Raw genomic sequence first — 17,203 nt, forward strand, 5'->3', positions numbered from 1 at the left:
ATCCTCAAAGCATTCTTGCTTTTCAATGAGCAGCATTTACAGTTGTTTAATACTCTTCAGCTATTTCTACTAAGCTTATGTTTAGTATTACACTGGCAATGTCAGGAAAAGGGAACATTACAGCAGTACATCACCATCAGTTACATATAAACAGTAAAATCTCATCAGTTACATGTAAACAGTACTCAAAAAGTTAGGCACCCACCCCATTTGCACACAGCACATCCTCTGGTGCAAAACTAGTTGTAGAAACTTGCCTATGTGATCTTTATTTTTCTCTTAAAACAGCACCAAGAAATCATAATCGACATGGCCTTAACATAGCAAAATGTGTTATGAAACAAGAATCCCAGCCCCTCATTTCTATACATTTTCTAACTTCACAATCACTGCTTGTTCTCTCTGTGAAAACACACCATGAAACCTAGAAATAGACTATAAAAATTAACGTTAATTCCACAAATGAAAAATCAAGCAACCACATCTTACAGCAAGACTTCCTGGAACAAAATAAAACACTTCTTCTCAGACCAGTACTGTATTTATTTATCAAATGCATATTCTGCTGCCTCCCCCCCTGAATGGGACTCAGTACAGCTAACAGCATTTAAAATACACCAATAAAAACAATACAGAGATACAATAAATAATCTTTAAACTATAAGTTAAAAATCTATCCATTATCAAGCTGGGTAGGATAGTCTAATTTTCACTTCTTATACGTTGACTACTCTATCCATATTCTATTTTTATGCCTTTCCGAATATCTGTTACAATCAGTTAAAAAGCACATGCATATCCTTTTTTTCAGTATCTTACTTAACACAGCCATTTAAGAGATAGCTCCAACTGAACAGCCCACCAAATGCTTTCTCTTTTTTGCTAGATAATGGGTTTAACTTGTTTCACCCTGTGGGCACACCCTTTGGAATTCTGACACAAGATGGTGGGCACAACCACAAAATGGCTCCCATCATGGGAGGCAGATTCACATACAAAGGAAGCCCCAGGGCAGGGGACAAGGTAAGTAATTAAAAATCCACTGGGAATAATAAAATCAACACTGCGATAATTGCTACCAGCAAAGCAATATTATTTTGATTTCCATAGCCAATCAGATTTCCAGTAGTCAAGCAGAAGCCCATTTTCTAAAAACACTTGGCAGATGGCAGGAACAGTGTCAATGGGGGTCATGTTGGGGGTCCCTATTCTAGATTAGGGCATCTCATGTTCAGTACTGGAAAAAAACATTATTTCAGCTCCCATTCCTAAAAATGACATCCCTCTCAGTAGCTCAACATGTCAACAGGAGCCCTTCTGTATTACATCTTTGAAAATAAATTAGTCAGCTGACTCCAGAAACATTAGTTGGACACCTTTAAAAAATACTATTTCTTGACATCGCACAACAGAAATTCAAAATAAAAATTCCCTCTCCATTAGCGATGCTCCAGTCTTAAATTCAGCCTTCACGCTCACCATCTCTGTTGTAATTTTAAGGCCTTGTACACATTGTTCTACCATAAATAAAGACCCATTCCTCTAAAGGAAAGTAGACCTGATTCATAATCAATTCTAAACCCACACAATGCAAATTTAGGTAAGTATTATTATTAAAATGTCGATACCACCCTCCCAAACCAGTAATAGTACCCTGATAGGGTATGCTAAACTGGACTAAACAGCATTTAAAATCAAAGACCTACCTTTTCTTAAAATTTCAGCCTGCAGAAGTCAAATGGTAGCTAGTACCCCAACATACTGTTCACCTTAAATGCCTTGCTCGGGCCCAGACTAGAGCCCTCAAATTAGAGCAGAAAGAACAGACATTTCCCTCCCTTCCCTGCAGTGAAGATCTGGGCTACCTTCACTAGAGAAAGCCCCAACCCCCTCCCCCAATTATCAAAGGAGGTTGGAAGCTTCAAGCCTGTTATGTCCCCCCCACCCCCATGCCCTTTTTGAAAACCACCCAGCCTGTTACTCCCCTCACCTCCAGCCTCCATCTTGCCAGTCTAGAATGTGGCCTCCTCTGCACTTGGCCTATGGTTCCCCAGAAGGGTCAATCTGTAACAAACACCACTTGTCAGTGCTGTGGGAGAGAGACTCTTTAAGAGAGGCAAAGCGATAAATACAGCGCACCAGAGATTTTCAGACAGACACTGGAAGATATATGACAACAGCAAACTAGGAGTCCGCCTTTGTCAGAGTCTTAAAAAATGCAAGAACAATGCATTAGTCCCTAGGCTCAGTGGAAATCTTGCCAACTGAGAGGGTGTGGCCTGTTCACATGTGACCACTCTACAGCACACAGTTGGCTTTACATTTGGGTTATATAAAGGAACCAGGTTTCCTTTTTGAAGGTCAGGTGATCAGATTGTGTGTTTTTCAACTATGAGAGTAGTACTATTTTAAGGGAAATTAGGATATGGTCTCCATGATTTTGTAATCTCAAGACTTAACTACAACAAACTGTTTGTGGGACTGCCTTTAAAAATGCTCAAAAACTTGACACAAATGAAGCAGGCAATCTTTTAAATTGATATTAGCCATCAAGAAAACATTTCCAAGTATTTGTGGGGTTTATCAGTTTTACCGGTATTTTAACATTTTCATTAGTCTTAAATAGCATGGGCTCAGTTTAACTGAAAAGGTTCCCTTGTTTGCTGAAGTACAGGCAAGGGAAACAAGAATGCAGGTGGCTCCATTGCTTCAGAACTCCTAGCTTATTGAGGATGTACCTGATAAGCTTTCTTGTGAACCTTGAAGGACAATGTATGTTAAACCTACCTTTCAGTGAAGACCTGTGATGGTTGTTTTTTATACATTTGCTTTCAGTGTTTTAATAAATTATTTTAAAATCTAGTGAGTGTGTTATCTTGAATTAAGTGCACAGGGTATAAATATGTGAATAAGAATGGATACTGAACTTGTTGCTCCCTCAGCTTTCTCCACAAGTCCTCCCAAGTTGGGGAGTACATTTGAAAGGAAGCAAACCTACGTGCTATGTTTTGAGTAGCACCTATCACAATAATACCCTAGCCTGTGAGTTTTACCCAACCAGACTAGCAGGACACAGCAGGCAGAATAGCTCACAAATCTCCACAATTTTGCTGGAAAAAGGATGCATTAGTCTAACAAACACTGTCACTCTTTGGGGATGATATCTGTGTATATAATAAATGTTTTAAATAAAATAAAGAACTAGAATTCTTTGAGATAGCAGTTCATAGGTGAAGTTTTAGAAGTTCCTGAATTTGCCTGCAGAAGTCCATGTACCTCCCCTTCAAGCAAATTAATATGGATCAAGTAATTTATACACAATGTACATAATGTTCAAACCATTAATAATGATCTGTATTGTGTGCACCCATCAAAGAGAGCTGTAATTACCCCATTCCATGTACCATGTATGTACATGCATTGTTGTTTAGCTTCTTCTATGTGATTTGGCTAAACATTTTATCCATTTACACAATTTCACCTGCAAAGTGGTTCAGAGGCTTAGTTTCCAAGGAAGCATTCTCATTACCCCTATGCTTACCTTAGAGTACCATGACAGAAAATCATCTATATTATATGACAGCTTCAGCTACAGGACATAATACTTTTGAAACCTTGTACACACCTTCAAGCCTTGCAAATTTGATCCACCCCTGGAGATTTCCAGACTTGCCATATTACTTCTTCCTGGTATTTAACAGTATTCAATGTTTTCTATCTTCATCTATCTACCTGCATTTTCAGTTTACTAGCCCAGGATCCCTGTAACATTTGGGACCCAAGCACACTGTTTCCTGAAGATGAATTCTGTTATGTAACTGCTGGAGCCTACTGATAAGGAAAACAGCGACAATCCTTAAGTCCTGCTCATAGGTTTGGAAACAGATGGTAAGAGAAAGAAATTCTGTTTCACATATGTCAAATGTGGTGGTGGTTTGCTTTTTACTTTCTTCTCTATATCTTCTGAGAGGACCCTTTATTTAGAGTAATGGTCTATTTCCAATATTCTCCCCATCTTCAAGTTTTTTGCTGCTTGCCCTACACAAGAACAAAGCACATTCTAAATGTTGGTCTCCTTATAGGAACTCAGTAAGTTCCCATTCTTCCCCCAAACTACTGCCTCTGTAGAATCTGCATTTGTAGTCAGAATAGCAATAAGATGTCTGAGTGTTCACTGGTAAGTCTGTCAATGGGAGAGAAATCTAGACCTCCTCAAGCTTTATACTGAGCTGTGAAATCTTGGACAAACTATACCATAAAACCACTCATATAGTTGTGAAATGGGATAAATCAACTCCATTACCACTGCCAACAGGATGAGAACTACTTACTGCAATATCATCTAGCAGTCTACTCTCTTATCATCAACTATAATGAACAGTAAGTAGTGTGTGGCCTTAAAAACGTGCATGTACATACGCAGACTTTAATTAAGGAACCCAATTTATGTCCTAACATTTGTGAACATTGCATGTTACTGAGTAACAAAATTAAGACTGGAAACTTCTTGTGGACACTATAGAGGAAGAAGCTAATCTTTACATTTTCAAATGAACTTTCATTTGCTGCTTCCCATATGCAAACTTAAGCACAACTGCTTGACCTGGCTTTCTTACTGTGCAGCTCATAAGGAGAATAGGAGCCAGATTAGATTATCAGGCACAAAATTTTATGGTTTGAGATCAGCTTTCTTTTTTTTTGAAAATCAGGTTTCAAGACTTCAAAGCTGCAAATGAAAGCTTGGGTGAGGTGGCAAATCCTTGGGGAAATCTTAGAAAGCTAAGGATGACACAAGCCAAATGGGTAGAAGGCATAATGCTCTGGATAATATTTTGTCCTTCCATGGGACTTGCAGAACAAAACAAGGCCAAGTCAAATGTGCATTTACACAAACTGTAGCTGTTTGTTACAGAACGTGGATTATTTTAGAGAATTCTAAAGCAAAACCATGCAGCATAAACCACCCTTCTCTTAGGACATCACATAATTCTTTGATAAGAAGCTGTTTACCAGGGCCTGCACAACTGTCCAGGCAATGGTTTTCAAAGCCAAGCTAGACACCAGCAGGAAATTCATACATTAGTGTTGTACCCTTCTAAGATCATTGGCTTCAGTAGACTAAGAATGGAATAACTTGGTTTAGGATGGCTCTGTTGGCACTTGCACATTAGTTTGGATTATATTTTTGCTTTAAGCAGACAGAAAACTGCACTGTGGCACAACATAATATTAATCATGCCAACAGTTGTTTATGCAATTTCTTCTTTAAAGCTCTCATGAAGGAGATTCAACAATTATATGCAAGAAGTCAATCATTCATATACACCCAAAATTACACGTATTGTGTTAGTTGCCTTCTGAGCTTACAAGAACAGGAATAAAGCTTACCTTTCCAGTCTATTTTCCTGGAGAGTCCATGCTTGGAATTTACACAGAACAGACTGACAGCCAAGCTACAGGCATCTAGATGTCCCATTTCATCTTAACAGTATTGAAATTATGCTTTATTCCAATACTTAAACAGCTTCTCATATATTATCTCAGTTTAATTAAAGTGGTAGTTTTTAATCCTTATTAATTTTGCCAAAACATTGGGGGGAGGGGACTGCTGATGATCAGCACAGATTCTCCATAAATCAGATGGTATGTTTGCAAAGACAGCAAAAGTGGCAGTTCTGATTCTACTTCTTCTGCTCATGATGATCATAATAGTGTAGAAGGTACACAACAGGGCTTAATCTGTGAAGAAGCTGATGTATACAAGAGAAGAGCTGCAGACACCAGTGTGTCCTGATAGATCTGCAATCCAGCCATCGATAGTGATGTTCACACTGTCACTCAGCCTATTCAAATCTGCATATTCATTTATACTCGAGGCAATATCTTTGTTAATGTTGTATAGCTACTATCTGCCGAAACATCTTTGGTTATGCAAGATAGGGAATGTAGCTTTGAATGTTATACCAAATTCAAACAACACAAGATTAAAGGAAAGTATCTGTGTCACAGCATTTCATGTCCTGTGCAAACAATCCTATACCTAATTAGAGAAGGAATACTCGTGTTTTCAAATTGCAGACATGCAAATTGCAGACATGCACAGAATTTAGAACCTAGTGCAGTGTTTGGGTATCTGAAAACAAAGTAACTTTCTAAAACCTAACTAAACTTCAGGCTCTCACAGTATTTGGAACCATCAGCTCAGAGTCTTCTTGAAAAGTAACCACTGTTCATTTGCGTATGGCAACTACATCCTGTCTACTTCACAGCCGCCCCTAACTATATATCCATTCCTTGCCATTTTCAACCACATGTCCATTTGGCCCCTCACTCCCAGGAAAAGTTTCAAATTCCCCCCAAAGGAAAATACTGGATTAAAAAACAAAACAAGCACATCTGTATCAATCATTTACATATACATTTATTGGAAAAAAGAATTTGAACTGTCTTTCTATGCTTATACCTATATTGCTTTGTGGTTAAAAAACTGATCATGATTCAGGAGTATGTCACCGAGGAAGTTAAAACAACAACAACAACAAAAACCAGCTGTGAGTGAAGTACTGAATGGACCAATAAATATCTTAACAATTGTTAGGCTCCAAAACCCTGATAACAGGTATCAGAAGTACCTTAAAAAGAAATAATAATACTATGAGGAAGTTCTGCCCATATTCTTTTGCGCAGGGAGCATTAGGCATACAACCCATAAATCCTGCTATCTGGAAAAGGGATGCCTCTGTGTGATGCTAACATAAGGTAGGGAAGATACTAACGTAAGATAGGGAAGAACACCAGTCAGAGACAGGAAGTGTTGGTTCCTAGTTTCTACTTACAATTGTCGGAAAGGATGGCATGCTGAAGAAAGAACTAGTCAATGTACAGTAGAAGCTGAGATCATAACCAGGGGTCTCCTTATTCCAGTAGAGAAGGCCCATAAGGTTAAGATGTCGTGTGTGGTGAGCACTAGCTCTTGCTTTGCAATGCTGATACACATATATTAATACCGCCCCCCCCCCCCAATCTTCCCTTGGGGGATTATTTCACATATAAAGGACACAGCTGACATACAGAAGACATGGGCAGAATTGCACTGCTTCGGGTGTCCATCTCTATTGTACACACATTTCCCCCTCCCTCTCCAAATCTTTGTCTCCCATTTTACAAACATCCAGGCCAAAATTACCATAGGGTATGTGTATTTACTAAAGCCAAGCTTTATGCACCCATTACTCAGATGAGAGGTGACAGATAATAAACGAAGGCTAACTGGATGACAGCCCTAAGGAATAAGAACAAACCACCATTGTTTGAAATGGACAATAAATTATGTGATGGAAGGATGCCAGAGCATGAAACAAGTTCCCCAAGGTAAAAAAGGGAGGGAAAGTTTTCAATCTTTCTCATAAAGTTCTTTTCCAACATCAGCAATCTGGCTGTTCTGCAAAAGTCAGTTGTTGACTACGAGAGCCTCCCTTCCACTTCCAACAAGGCAGTCCAATCAGAACTCTCTGACTCCATATTTCAGTAAGCTAAGTAATACTTTCTGCTCTGTTTATAGTATCTCCACTGGATGGCAACTTTCCTTTCTGCCTGACCAGCTCCGTTCTGCGACTTTCCTTCGATCTTTCTCTCCTGAATTAAGTAGCCTTCATTTGTGCTTAACAGGGCCAGCTGTCTATGAACACGAACCTGTCATGCCTGCCTAAAAGTAATAACAAAAGACGTTAGCATTAGTACATATTTTGTACCTGTAACAGCAAACTAAATAATCTCAGAAGTTGAAGATACTGTAACAGAGAAAAAACTGGTTTTAAAGAAACTGGACATGACTGAGCAGAAGAGCTACCAAGTAGATATGCGTGAAGAAACACTGCTGATAGGTTTTAAATGCAGATGTGGCCAGATGAGGACTGGACACAACACCTGGGGGGGCAGATAGCAAAAAATAAAATAAAATGCAGGAGTACACAGGAGACAAAACCGCAAGGAATTGTCTCAGTTAAAACAAGCAAAACATCAAAAGAAAATGGCCTAGACAGAGCAAGGCAACGGTGACAGATTAAAAGGCAAAGCTCTGGAGGGCGATTCCATGTGGCAAAGCTGCACCAGGGCTTTCCTGGAAGAAACAGAGGCAGGCACAAAAACACAGGAAAACCTCTGCTGGGTTCTGCCCACAAAGGTCCCTGCAGACCAGCATGCTCCCACCAGCCACCCAGGTGCCTCTGCCAGCCCGCACGCGGCCATTCCCTATGGAGAGGAGCCGAGGTTTGCACAAAGGGGCCTGCCATAGCACCCAAAGGGCGAAGCACGGGTGGGACCCCGGCTGCTGCTCCCCAGACTGGCTGGGCCTGGTACCCACCCTCCACCCCACTTCCTGCTCCACAGCTGCCCCAGCCCAATAGGCTCTTCCCTCGCAGGGAGGGCGCTCCGGCCCGCGCTTTCCCCAGCCGGCTCGCACTCGCGCTGGCCCCGCACTCACCGCTCTCGATCTCACCGCCCTTCTTGGCCGTGGCCGCGTTGCCCATGGCCAGGCGGGGCCGGGCTGGGGCTGGGGCTGGGCCCGCGGGGAGGGGGCGCTCTCCCCGCTCGGTCGGTCCAGGCGGCAGGAGGCTCCGGCTGGGCCCAGCCAGGCCCAATCCCCCCCTCCCCTGCCAGACCCGGTGTCGCCTCCGCCCCCCTCCCCTGGCGGCAGTGGCTGTTGCAGCGCCTCTGCGATCTGAAGGGCCATTGGCTGCCCAAGAGATTATCCCGCACTCATTGGTTCCGCCGGCAAAGGCCGGCCCCTATTGGCCTTCGGTTCGTGACGAGCCTCTCCTAAATTCCCGCCTCCTTGTGCGCAAAACTGTCGGGTTGAAGCCGTACGTTTCTCTTGCTCGTCTGATTGGTTAATAGAAGGGTTGTAGTCCCACCCCTTGAGGCGGACCGGGTTCTTGGCTGGGCAGGGGGGGAATGAGGGCAGGGAGTTCTATATTTAGAACCGCGAGATTGTCCGCGGTCTCTGGAATGTGCATTGTGAAGGGTGCGGGATTTACCTCAAGATGGTTCAAACGAAGCAGATTGCAAGGGAGGGGCGGAGACTGTGAAATAATCCAGGCCGGGGGCGGGGGGGGAGTGTTTATAGGCACAGATTCCATTGTGCGGAAGGCCTACGGGTTCGCTGCTGCGCAGAGCCACCCCAGCGTCCCGGATTAGCTAGTATTAATAAATATGTATTGTTTCATGTCTCTGGTTTTATGATCTACGCCAGAAAAAGTAATTGCATTGCGTTGAGCATGTGAGCAATTCGAAATACCGTTCGGCCAACAGCAATCTCCTTTTGGGTTCGTTCCATCGGGATGATAGTGGCAGGGAAATGGGTTGTCCCGCCCTTCCAGGGCGTGAGGGCTGTTGCGTTTTTGCATTCGTCTTTCTCAGTAGTCATAGAACCGGGATAGTTTATGTAGTCCAATTTTGGACTAGCAAAACAGAATCGGCTTTTGTAAATCCATAGGCACGTCTGTTGCATTCTACAAACGGAATAGTTTACCGACATTTCCAAGTTTTGTCAAAGTTGGAAGCAGTGAGTTCATGTAACGCTGCTCTTATGTAATAAGATTGAAGTCCCATGTGTTGTGGACGGTGATGCTTTGTGACATGTGAATTTTGGGGAGCTAGCTTTTGCTGTGATTCGTTTGCCAAGTACCTTATGTAACAAAAGTAAAGACAGAGAAAAATGCAAATTTCCCCTGTATTTGATTATAGTTGCTAATGCTGTAGGATATAAAGGGTGTGATATTACAGAAAAGCATGCTGTCGAGTTGCAGCTGGCTCATGGGGACCCTATGACGTTTCACCTTCTGGTGATTCAAAACAAGTGTTTCTCGATGTAGCAGGCTTTGTCTTCCTTGATGGATTCCCAGCCAAGTCCCAATCCTGATTAGCTTCCAAGGCCTGTCAAGATCAGGCTCATCTGAACTATTGAGGCTGCTAACACAATATGACCGTCATACTGCAACCTGAAAGTGGCAAAGCTGCCAGTGCGCTGTGCAGGGGAGTTGTCAAACACAGGTTCAAATCTCCAGTCTGCCATGAAGCTACCTGGGTGACCTTGAACAAGAAGGAGAAGGAAGAAGAAGAGTTGCCCTCCCTCAATCCAGTTTGCCTCATAAGATTTTTGTCAAAGTAAAAGGGAAGGGGAAAAAAATAACAGTGTATGCTGCCATGAGCTCCATGGGTGAAGATGCAATGAAAATGCAGCAGGCATATAGTAAAAGAGGAAACTTTCATCAGTAACCTATAACAACTGCTAGAACAGTAAGGTTTTTTTTTAATGTTTCTTTGGAAATGGCATTCCTGCAGGAGGGAGTTCCACCATCTGGGGGCAACTGCTGCAAAGGCCCTTACTCTGCCAGCCCCACCTCTGACAAGGCACATTCATTGCTTAACTAATCATCTTAAAACTCAGGTGCTTTGACATGGGAGAAGATGTTAGTTAAGGTACTGTGGGCCCAAGCCATTTTGGTTACAACAAGCACCTTGAACTAGCAAGCTGGACCCTAGTGCTGCTGAAGTTGTATAGGTTTTATGTCTTAATTTCAGTAAGACCCCCAGCTGCCGTATTTTGCACCAGGTAAAATTTCTAAACTCTCCTTGAGGGAAGCCCATGTAGAATGTGATGCAATAGCCTAGGATGTTATCAGTTACATGTGACTGAGGCCTGATCAGTTTTGGTTGGAATGACTGTAGCTGGCAAACCAGCCTAAGCCAGAAAAAGACATTCCTTGCAGTCTGTGCTACGTGCCTCTCCACCAACACCCGTAGCCTGTAGACCAGCTTCTACATGGGGGAATGTAGTAGATTGTACTCCTATTCCTGGATCAGCCTTATTATGGGCCTTTATCTTGTCTGGCTTAAGTTTCAGTGTAGTCATTAACATCTAGGACTTCACTACCTCCAGGCATTCTTGAAGAATTCCTATTGTCTCCCTGAATTTTGGGGAAAAGGGGAGGGAGGGAGCAAGAGTGCTATATGGTGACATTGTGCATCTGGTTCATCTCTCCCATCAGTGAGGGATAAGTTAAAACCTTAAGTGATCTCACAGGTCTATCCATGGTCAAACAAAAATCCTCAAGCAATACTTCCTGCTATCTCCCCTTCAGAAATAGTTTCTACCAAGGTCCACACTGGCTAGGCAACCTGGATGGTTGATGGTAATGATTTTTGACATTATGTGTTTAGTTAAAATGTATGCCATCTCTGGAGTCCTGCTCAAGGCAGTTGACAAATTAAATTACAGTAAAATAATAAACAAATAAAAATAAAGCCATTAAAAATACAAAACACGCTAATCCAGTAGACAGGCTTACATTATACATACAATGGCAACCCTTAATGCAGTGGTTCTCAACCTTGGGGTCGGGACCCCATTTGGGGTCGCCTCGCCCCTTCCCCATGGTCGCCAGGTTGCCCGCTGCCATGGTGGTAAGCGGCAGCGTGTGGTGGTGGGTGGCGGCATGTGGAGGCATGTGATGGTGGCAGAGGCAGCGGCCTGCAGCAGATCCACGGCAATAGCTGCCTCCACGCCACCTCAATTGTTGTTCGCATGCCTGCGCATGTGTGTTTCCAGCGCCCCACTGGCTCCTGCAGCTGTCCAGCCTGCCCGCAGTGCCTGCCGAGGAATGCGCCAAAACATTTCTCTCAGCTATTTTAGAGCTGGCAAAAAAGCGACCCCCCTCCCCCGCAGGTCCCAAGTCTCCCTATCCCATCTGACTCCGTCCAGCAAGCTCCGCACGCCCTGCAGGAGGGCCCTCACGGAACCCCCCCAAACACACGGTTAAAAGAAGGGAGAAAGGAGAGAAGCGGCAAGCCAAGGGAGCAAGACGTGCGCTCAAGCCCGGCCCGGGACAGCGAACAATGTGGTGGCGGTGGCGGTGGCAACAGCAGCCTCTTCCTCCGGTCAAGGCCCTCTCCCCCTTCAGTCACCTCCTGTGGGGGGTCGCCCATGGCCACAGCTGGGGAGCCGGTGGAAGTGCCTCGGCAGTGCTAGCTGGCTGCTCCTCTGGCTGGGTCCCTGCTGGGCTTCGGCGCCAAAGTTGGGGTCACAGTGAAGAAAAGGCTGAGAACCACTGCCTTAATGCCTTGTGGTGATTTATATCTACTCCATAGAACTGGGAACAGTATCAGCATGCTTGGGAGAGGTTGCCTTCTTACCTGTGTGCCTGTCATTCATGATACTCACGCCTCAGGTTGGCCATCCGGTTTTACATTTTAACTCCCTGGCTTGATCACCTCCCACCCACACCTTAAATTCTGCCTGGGTGGTTTGGCTATCACAGGCTTTCTCAACAAGGGTTTTGTGAAGCCCTGGAGGTTCTCGAAGCCCTGGAAGGGTTTCCCTGATTAGGTGAATTAATTTTAATATATATTTTTAATTTTTAAAAATGTATTGGTTGATATGACTGTATATGGTCATTTCGATGTCCACTCCCCTAAATGATCAATGATTGGCCTGAAGGGAGTGGAAAGGGGAGAGGCTCCGATCATAAAACTTCTTGCTAGCTGAGACTTGTGCATGTGGTAGTGACTGGAGTTCAGAGAGGTAAGTACTCTCCTTTGAACTTAATGACATTGGGGGGAGGGGTAGCAATGGATGCTTGCCCCAGCCCTGTTCCCTGGTGGATAAAGGCTGGGCTATGGTTTTTAATTTTCTTATTTCCTGTGACATTTTGCAGCATTCAAGTACATTTGGGAACTCAATATAGTCTTTGTAAGGAAAGGCAAAGCACAATATGGATATACTCTCATTTATGGAAACTCAACGAAGGGAAGAGTGAAACACCAAATGATAATAGATAACCATGGAGTAATTAATTAATTAATTAATTAATTAATTAATTAATAGGAAGTAAAAAATAGGAGCTACCATGAGACAGGAATGTCATTGAGTGAAATTCTGTGCTTTAGCAATTATAAACCATTGCAAGTTAATTATGATTTGAGGACATTTCCCGTTGCTTGCAACCTGCAGGACTAGTTACTTTCTCTCGCAACAAATTTAAGCACTATTTTGGATTTTTTTTAAACTGCTAGACTCCCCAGTGTAGGAGAATCCTTTACCTGTTCTAGGACTGCCACATACCTGCTTTCAATTAGGTTCCAGTGTGCTGCACAGCATTTTATACAACTTCCCTTTCTCTTATCTCAGATTACTGTGTACTATAGGATAGGATATCACAACATGGAAACCCAGTGCACACTTGCTGGCCCAAGGCATTCTGATGTTTCTTTCTATGATTCAAAAGTCCATCAGCATAATCAAGAGACAGGGATATAGGAGATGGTTATAATTATTTATTTTATGGTTCAGTTTATATCCCGCCAGTCTCACATAGTGGCTCGTGGCAGGTAACAGTTGTCATTTAATAAAACAGTAAAGCCCTATAAATAAACCTAAACCCATTAAACACCAGGCAGTGGTTTAAACTCTCTCCCCCATGCTCGACAGGCTTCAAAACTACCTTGGGGCTGCCAGAAGGCAGTCTGATGTTTTGGCTAACTCAGGGAGGGGCCCAGATTTTACTCGCCCTGGCCTTGCCGAAGGATTTGGCAGAAGAGCTCAATTTTGCAGGTGCTGTGGAACTTTCAGGGCCCTCAGCTCTCCCAGGAGCACATCCCACCAGGTCAGGGCCAGGACCAATAAGGCCCTGGCCTGGGTCAAGGCGCATCTACCTTGAGCCAGGGATCTCCAGTACGTTAGCACCAGAAGAGCAGAGTTCTCGGTGGGGGGCATAAGGAGGTAGGTAGTCCCACAGGTATCTGGGGCCCAAACCGTGGATGGCCTTAAAAGTTAACAGCAAAATATTGAACCTGATCCAGGCTGCAAGCCTCAGCACAGGCTGGACATGGGCCCTCCAAGATGTTCCAGTGAGGATCCCATCAACTGCATTTTGCACCAGGTGCAATTTCTGGGTCAGGGACAAGGGCAGGCTTGTGTAGAGAGAGTTACAGAAGTCCAGTCTGGAGATGACCATTGCATAGATGATTGTGACCAAGCAATCTGAAGATAGGGCATTAGAAGCCTTGCTTCGTGCAGGTGGAAAAATGCCATATGGGCTCCTCCTGTGACCTGGGCCTCTATTGAAAGGGAGGCATCCAAGATCACACCCATATTTCTGGCTGAGGGGAAGTTGCTCTACCTACAGCGTGGGCAGGCGCACTTCCTGATCTGCTGCTTTCCTGCCCAGCCACAAGACCTCAGTCTTGGAGGGGGTGAGTTTCAGGTGACTCTGCTCTAACCATCAAGCTACAGATTCCAAACATCTGGTAAATGTATCTAGGAAGGAGTCCGAGTGGCCATCTATCAGGAGACAGAGCTGGTTGTCATCCAATTATTGGTGACAACCCAGCACATAATTTTGAACCAGCTGGGCCAGAGGGCACATAAAGATGTTGAAAAATGTGGTGGAGTGAACTGCTCCCTGCAGAACCCAACAAGTGAGATGAGAGGGACATGACAACTCCTCCCCCATTGACACCCCTCTGTGTCCAGTTCCAGAGAAAGAAGAACAGCCACCATAAGGCTGTCCCCTGAATCACAGCTCTGGTAAGATAGCAGGCTAACAACTCGTGATTTGCCACATCAAATGTGGCTGACAGTTAGCTGAACCGCCCATATCCAGTGGGCTCCAGAGATCATCCATCATGGCAACCAGCACCACCTCCAATCCATGGACAGGATGGAAGCCAGAAGAGCTAGTCCGCAGTGGCCCTTTCACCCATCTTATCCAATAATGCAAGATGTGAGCCTGGGAAGTAGTTGGCTAGGTTGACAATATCACCCAGAGGGCCTCCTATCCACTGGTTGCTCGTCTTGAACAGCCAGGATGGACAGGGATCAAGGAAGTGGTCACCCTTACTGATCTTAGCAACTTGTCCACTTTGGTTTCCAAGAGCCTCCAGAAACCATAAACATACCCCCTTGAGGTAGCAATGGGGCCCCCAGTACCCTTTCTGTCTCAATCATGGCAGGGCGACAAGACTTTCTGCAATAAAGCTCACTAATGCCTCACAACCTAATTACAAGTGACTAACATTTTGGTGCCCTTATTCGAGGGCGGTAAGTGACTGAACTACCCTAAAAAATTGTGCCAGGTGAGAGCTCACAGATGCAATGGAGACAGCATAAAACTCATATTTAGCCACCTTCACTGCCATCTCATATGCCTTCATAAGCGGGAAATAAAATATTCTTGCTGCTTTGTTGCGAGTCTTCCTCCACAGTTGTTCTAGTCATCTCTTCCTCTCCCACAGCTCCATTGTGTATCATGGAGCTAGTTTGAGGCATGGGTGGAGAGGCCATGTAGGAGTGATGTGGTTGAAAGTGGCCACCAGGCTGGACTGCCAGTACTCCACCGGCACTGTTAATGAGTTGCCAGGAGGCATCAGGTCTGGCAGAGCATTCAGAATTCCAATCGGATCCATAAGCCTCTATTGGCAGGCTAAAATACGAGGGGGTGGTACCCTGAGCCGGACCTTAAGGGCATGGTGGCCGTACCATGGGATGAACTTAGTCACCATCAGATCCACCCTTACCCCAGCACCAAAGATCAGGTTGAGGGTGTGGTCAGCCTGATGGGTGGGGCTGATCACAAATTGGGGGAGCCCCAGTGTCACCATGGCCAACACCAGGTTCAAAACAGAACCAGAGAACAGGGAATCAGCATGGACACTGAAGTACTCCAAGACAAAAATCTTGGGTACTGCAACTCCCAGACTATCACTGCCTCCAGGAGGCTCAAGAGGGCAGCTGGTAGCGCCCTGAGTTGACAGTAAACCAACCAGATCACCAAATTCTCCACTGATCCCCCCTCTATGCCAACACTTCCGCTCCTGAGTTCGATGGCACCAGGAGAGCCTTGTAGGAGAAAGCTTCCTGGACAAGGATTGCCACTCCTCCCCTCTTCCTTGGAGCCAGGACTGGTGAAGGACCATGAACCTGGGAGGGGCAGATCTTTCAGGACAACTGTCTCACCCTCCCACACACAGGTCTTGGTCACGCACACCAGGTCTTCTTCCTGCCCTGCAAAGTAGTCTCGCAGGGTGGAGGACCATTATTGTTAATTAACCTGGCATTGCACAGCTCCCCCCTCCAGTATCCACCCTCATATTTCTAGGGATGGGACAGATGTTAGAAGGGCAGCAAGCATGTCCAGGCCCATGGCTGTGAGATCCCCGTGAACATGGGCCTGTCAGACCTTCATATCTTCTTGCCCTTCTCTCATCAAACCTTCTCCCAGAATATATATCTGCCCGTAACTGTTGGGATCCCTGATTCCACTAGGGTTTCTCCTCTGAGTCCTTCCTCCCTCAGTACCCTCCCCGATAAGGAATCGGCCATTCTCCCAATCCCTAATCTACCTAGTCCTAGTATTACCTAGCTGCACTGATAACACCTCCCTCCTCCCCTTCCACTCACCCTGCAATTAACCCTTACCTAAAACAGATTAAAATTTCTAACCTCCAAGGGAGTTAGTTCTGGATCCCCCTTTATAGAGAGGCTCTCCAAAGCATGCCGCACTCCAGAGAACAAACCCTAAGATTGTTAACTATCCCCCAGCATGGTTCCAAATCAGTTGGTCAGTGGAGAGTTGATGCATGAAGAGCCCAGATTGATTGCAATTCCTGTTGGGTGCCACCAGGTGTTGTCTTCTCTTCCATTTCTACAAGCACTCCCAATCACCAAGTGGTTTATCACCATTTCCAATAGGGGAGAGACTCCCCTCTCCTTCCTGGCAGCACCAACTTTGAGAAAGCCCTCCACGCTTCCACGTCTCTCTATGTCTTCCAAGCACTGCTGCCTCCGCATCTCCTCCAGCTCCAGCATGAAAGATCATCCTTGTAGCCCAGCACTGAGTAGCACTCCACCATCACACCACCCTGCCCCATCCAAAGGCCCCAATGACCAATGGAGTCAGAGGGTGTTCCTGCTGTGGAGCTTCCCTGCTCAGGCATTCCTGAAAGGTGTTCATGCTGCGATGGTCCATCAATAGGTGGAAGCCCGGCCTCCTCGGTGTATGAAGGGGGGCCGGGGAGGATGAGGTGCCCAGGGAGGTCACGCAGCGAATCACAGACCAGTGTAAAAACAATCTTTGTCAACTCCTCAGCCTTCACTGGGTGGGAGCAGTCCTGAACTAGTACATTCCCTGCAGTCTCAAGTGGGCGA

At 45.0% G+C, this 17,203-nt stretch overlaps 1 protein-coding gene across 2 annotated transcripts in view; it reads right to left on the reverse strand.

Annotated features, from left to right (window-relative positions):
- Window positions 1–8,703, reverse strand: part of PRKACA (protein kinase cAMP-activated catalytic subunit alpha) — an 89,184-nt gene extending 80,481 nt beyond the window's left edge. Inside the window, exons 1-2 of one of the 2 annotated variants that reach the window (XM_077327347.1) lie at window positions 8,483–8,672; window positions 1,991–2,064 (exon numbers count right to left, since the gene is read on the reverse strand). In XM_077327347.1, coding sequence (XP_077183462.1) covers window positions 1,991–2,003 — 13 coding nt within the window. In that variant the 5' untranslated portion in view covers window positions 2,004–2,064; window positions 8,483–8,672. Of the gene's footprint in view, window positions 1–1,990; window positions 2,065–8,482 lie in introns of both variants that reach the window. The other variant, XM_077327346.1, reaches the window with a different exon arrangement.
- Window positions 8,704–17,203: the final 8,500 nt, after the last annotated feature.

This window comes from Paroedura picta, chromosome 3 (assembly GCF_049243985.1).
Source record: "Paroedura picta isolate Pp20150507F chromosome 3, Ppicta_v3.0, whole genome shotgun sequence".
In the NCBI taxonomy this organism is placed as follows: domain Eukaryota; kingdom Metazoa; phylum Chordata; class Lepidosauria; order Squamata; family Gekkonidae; genus Paroedura; species Paroedura picta.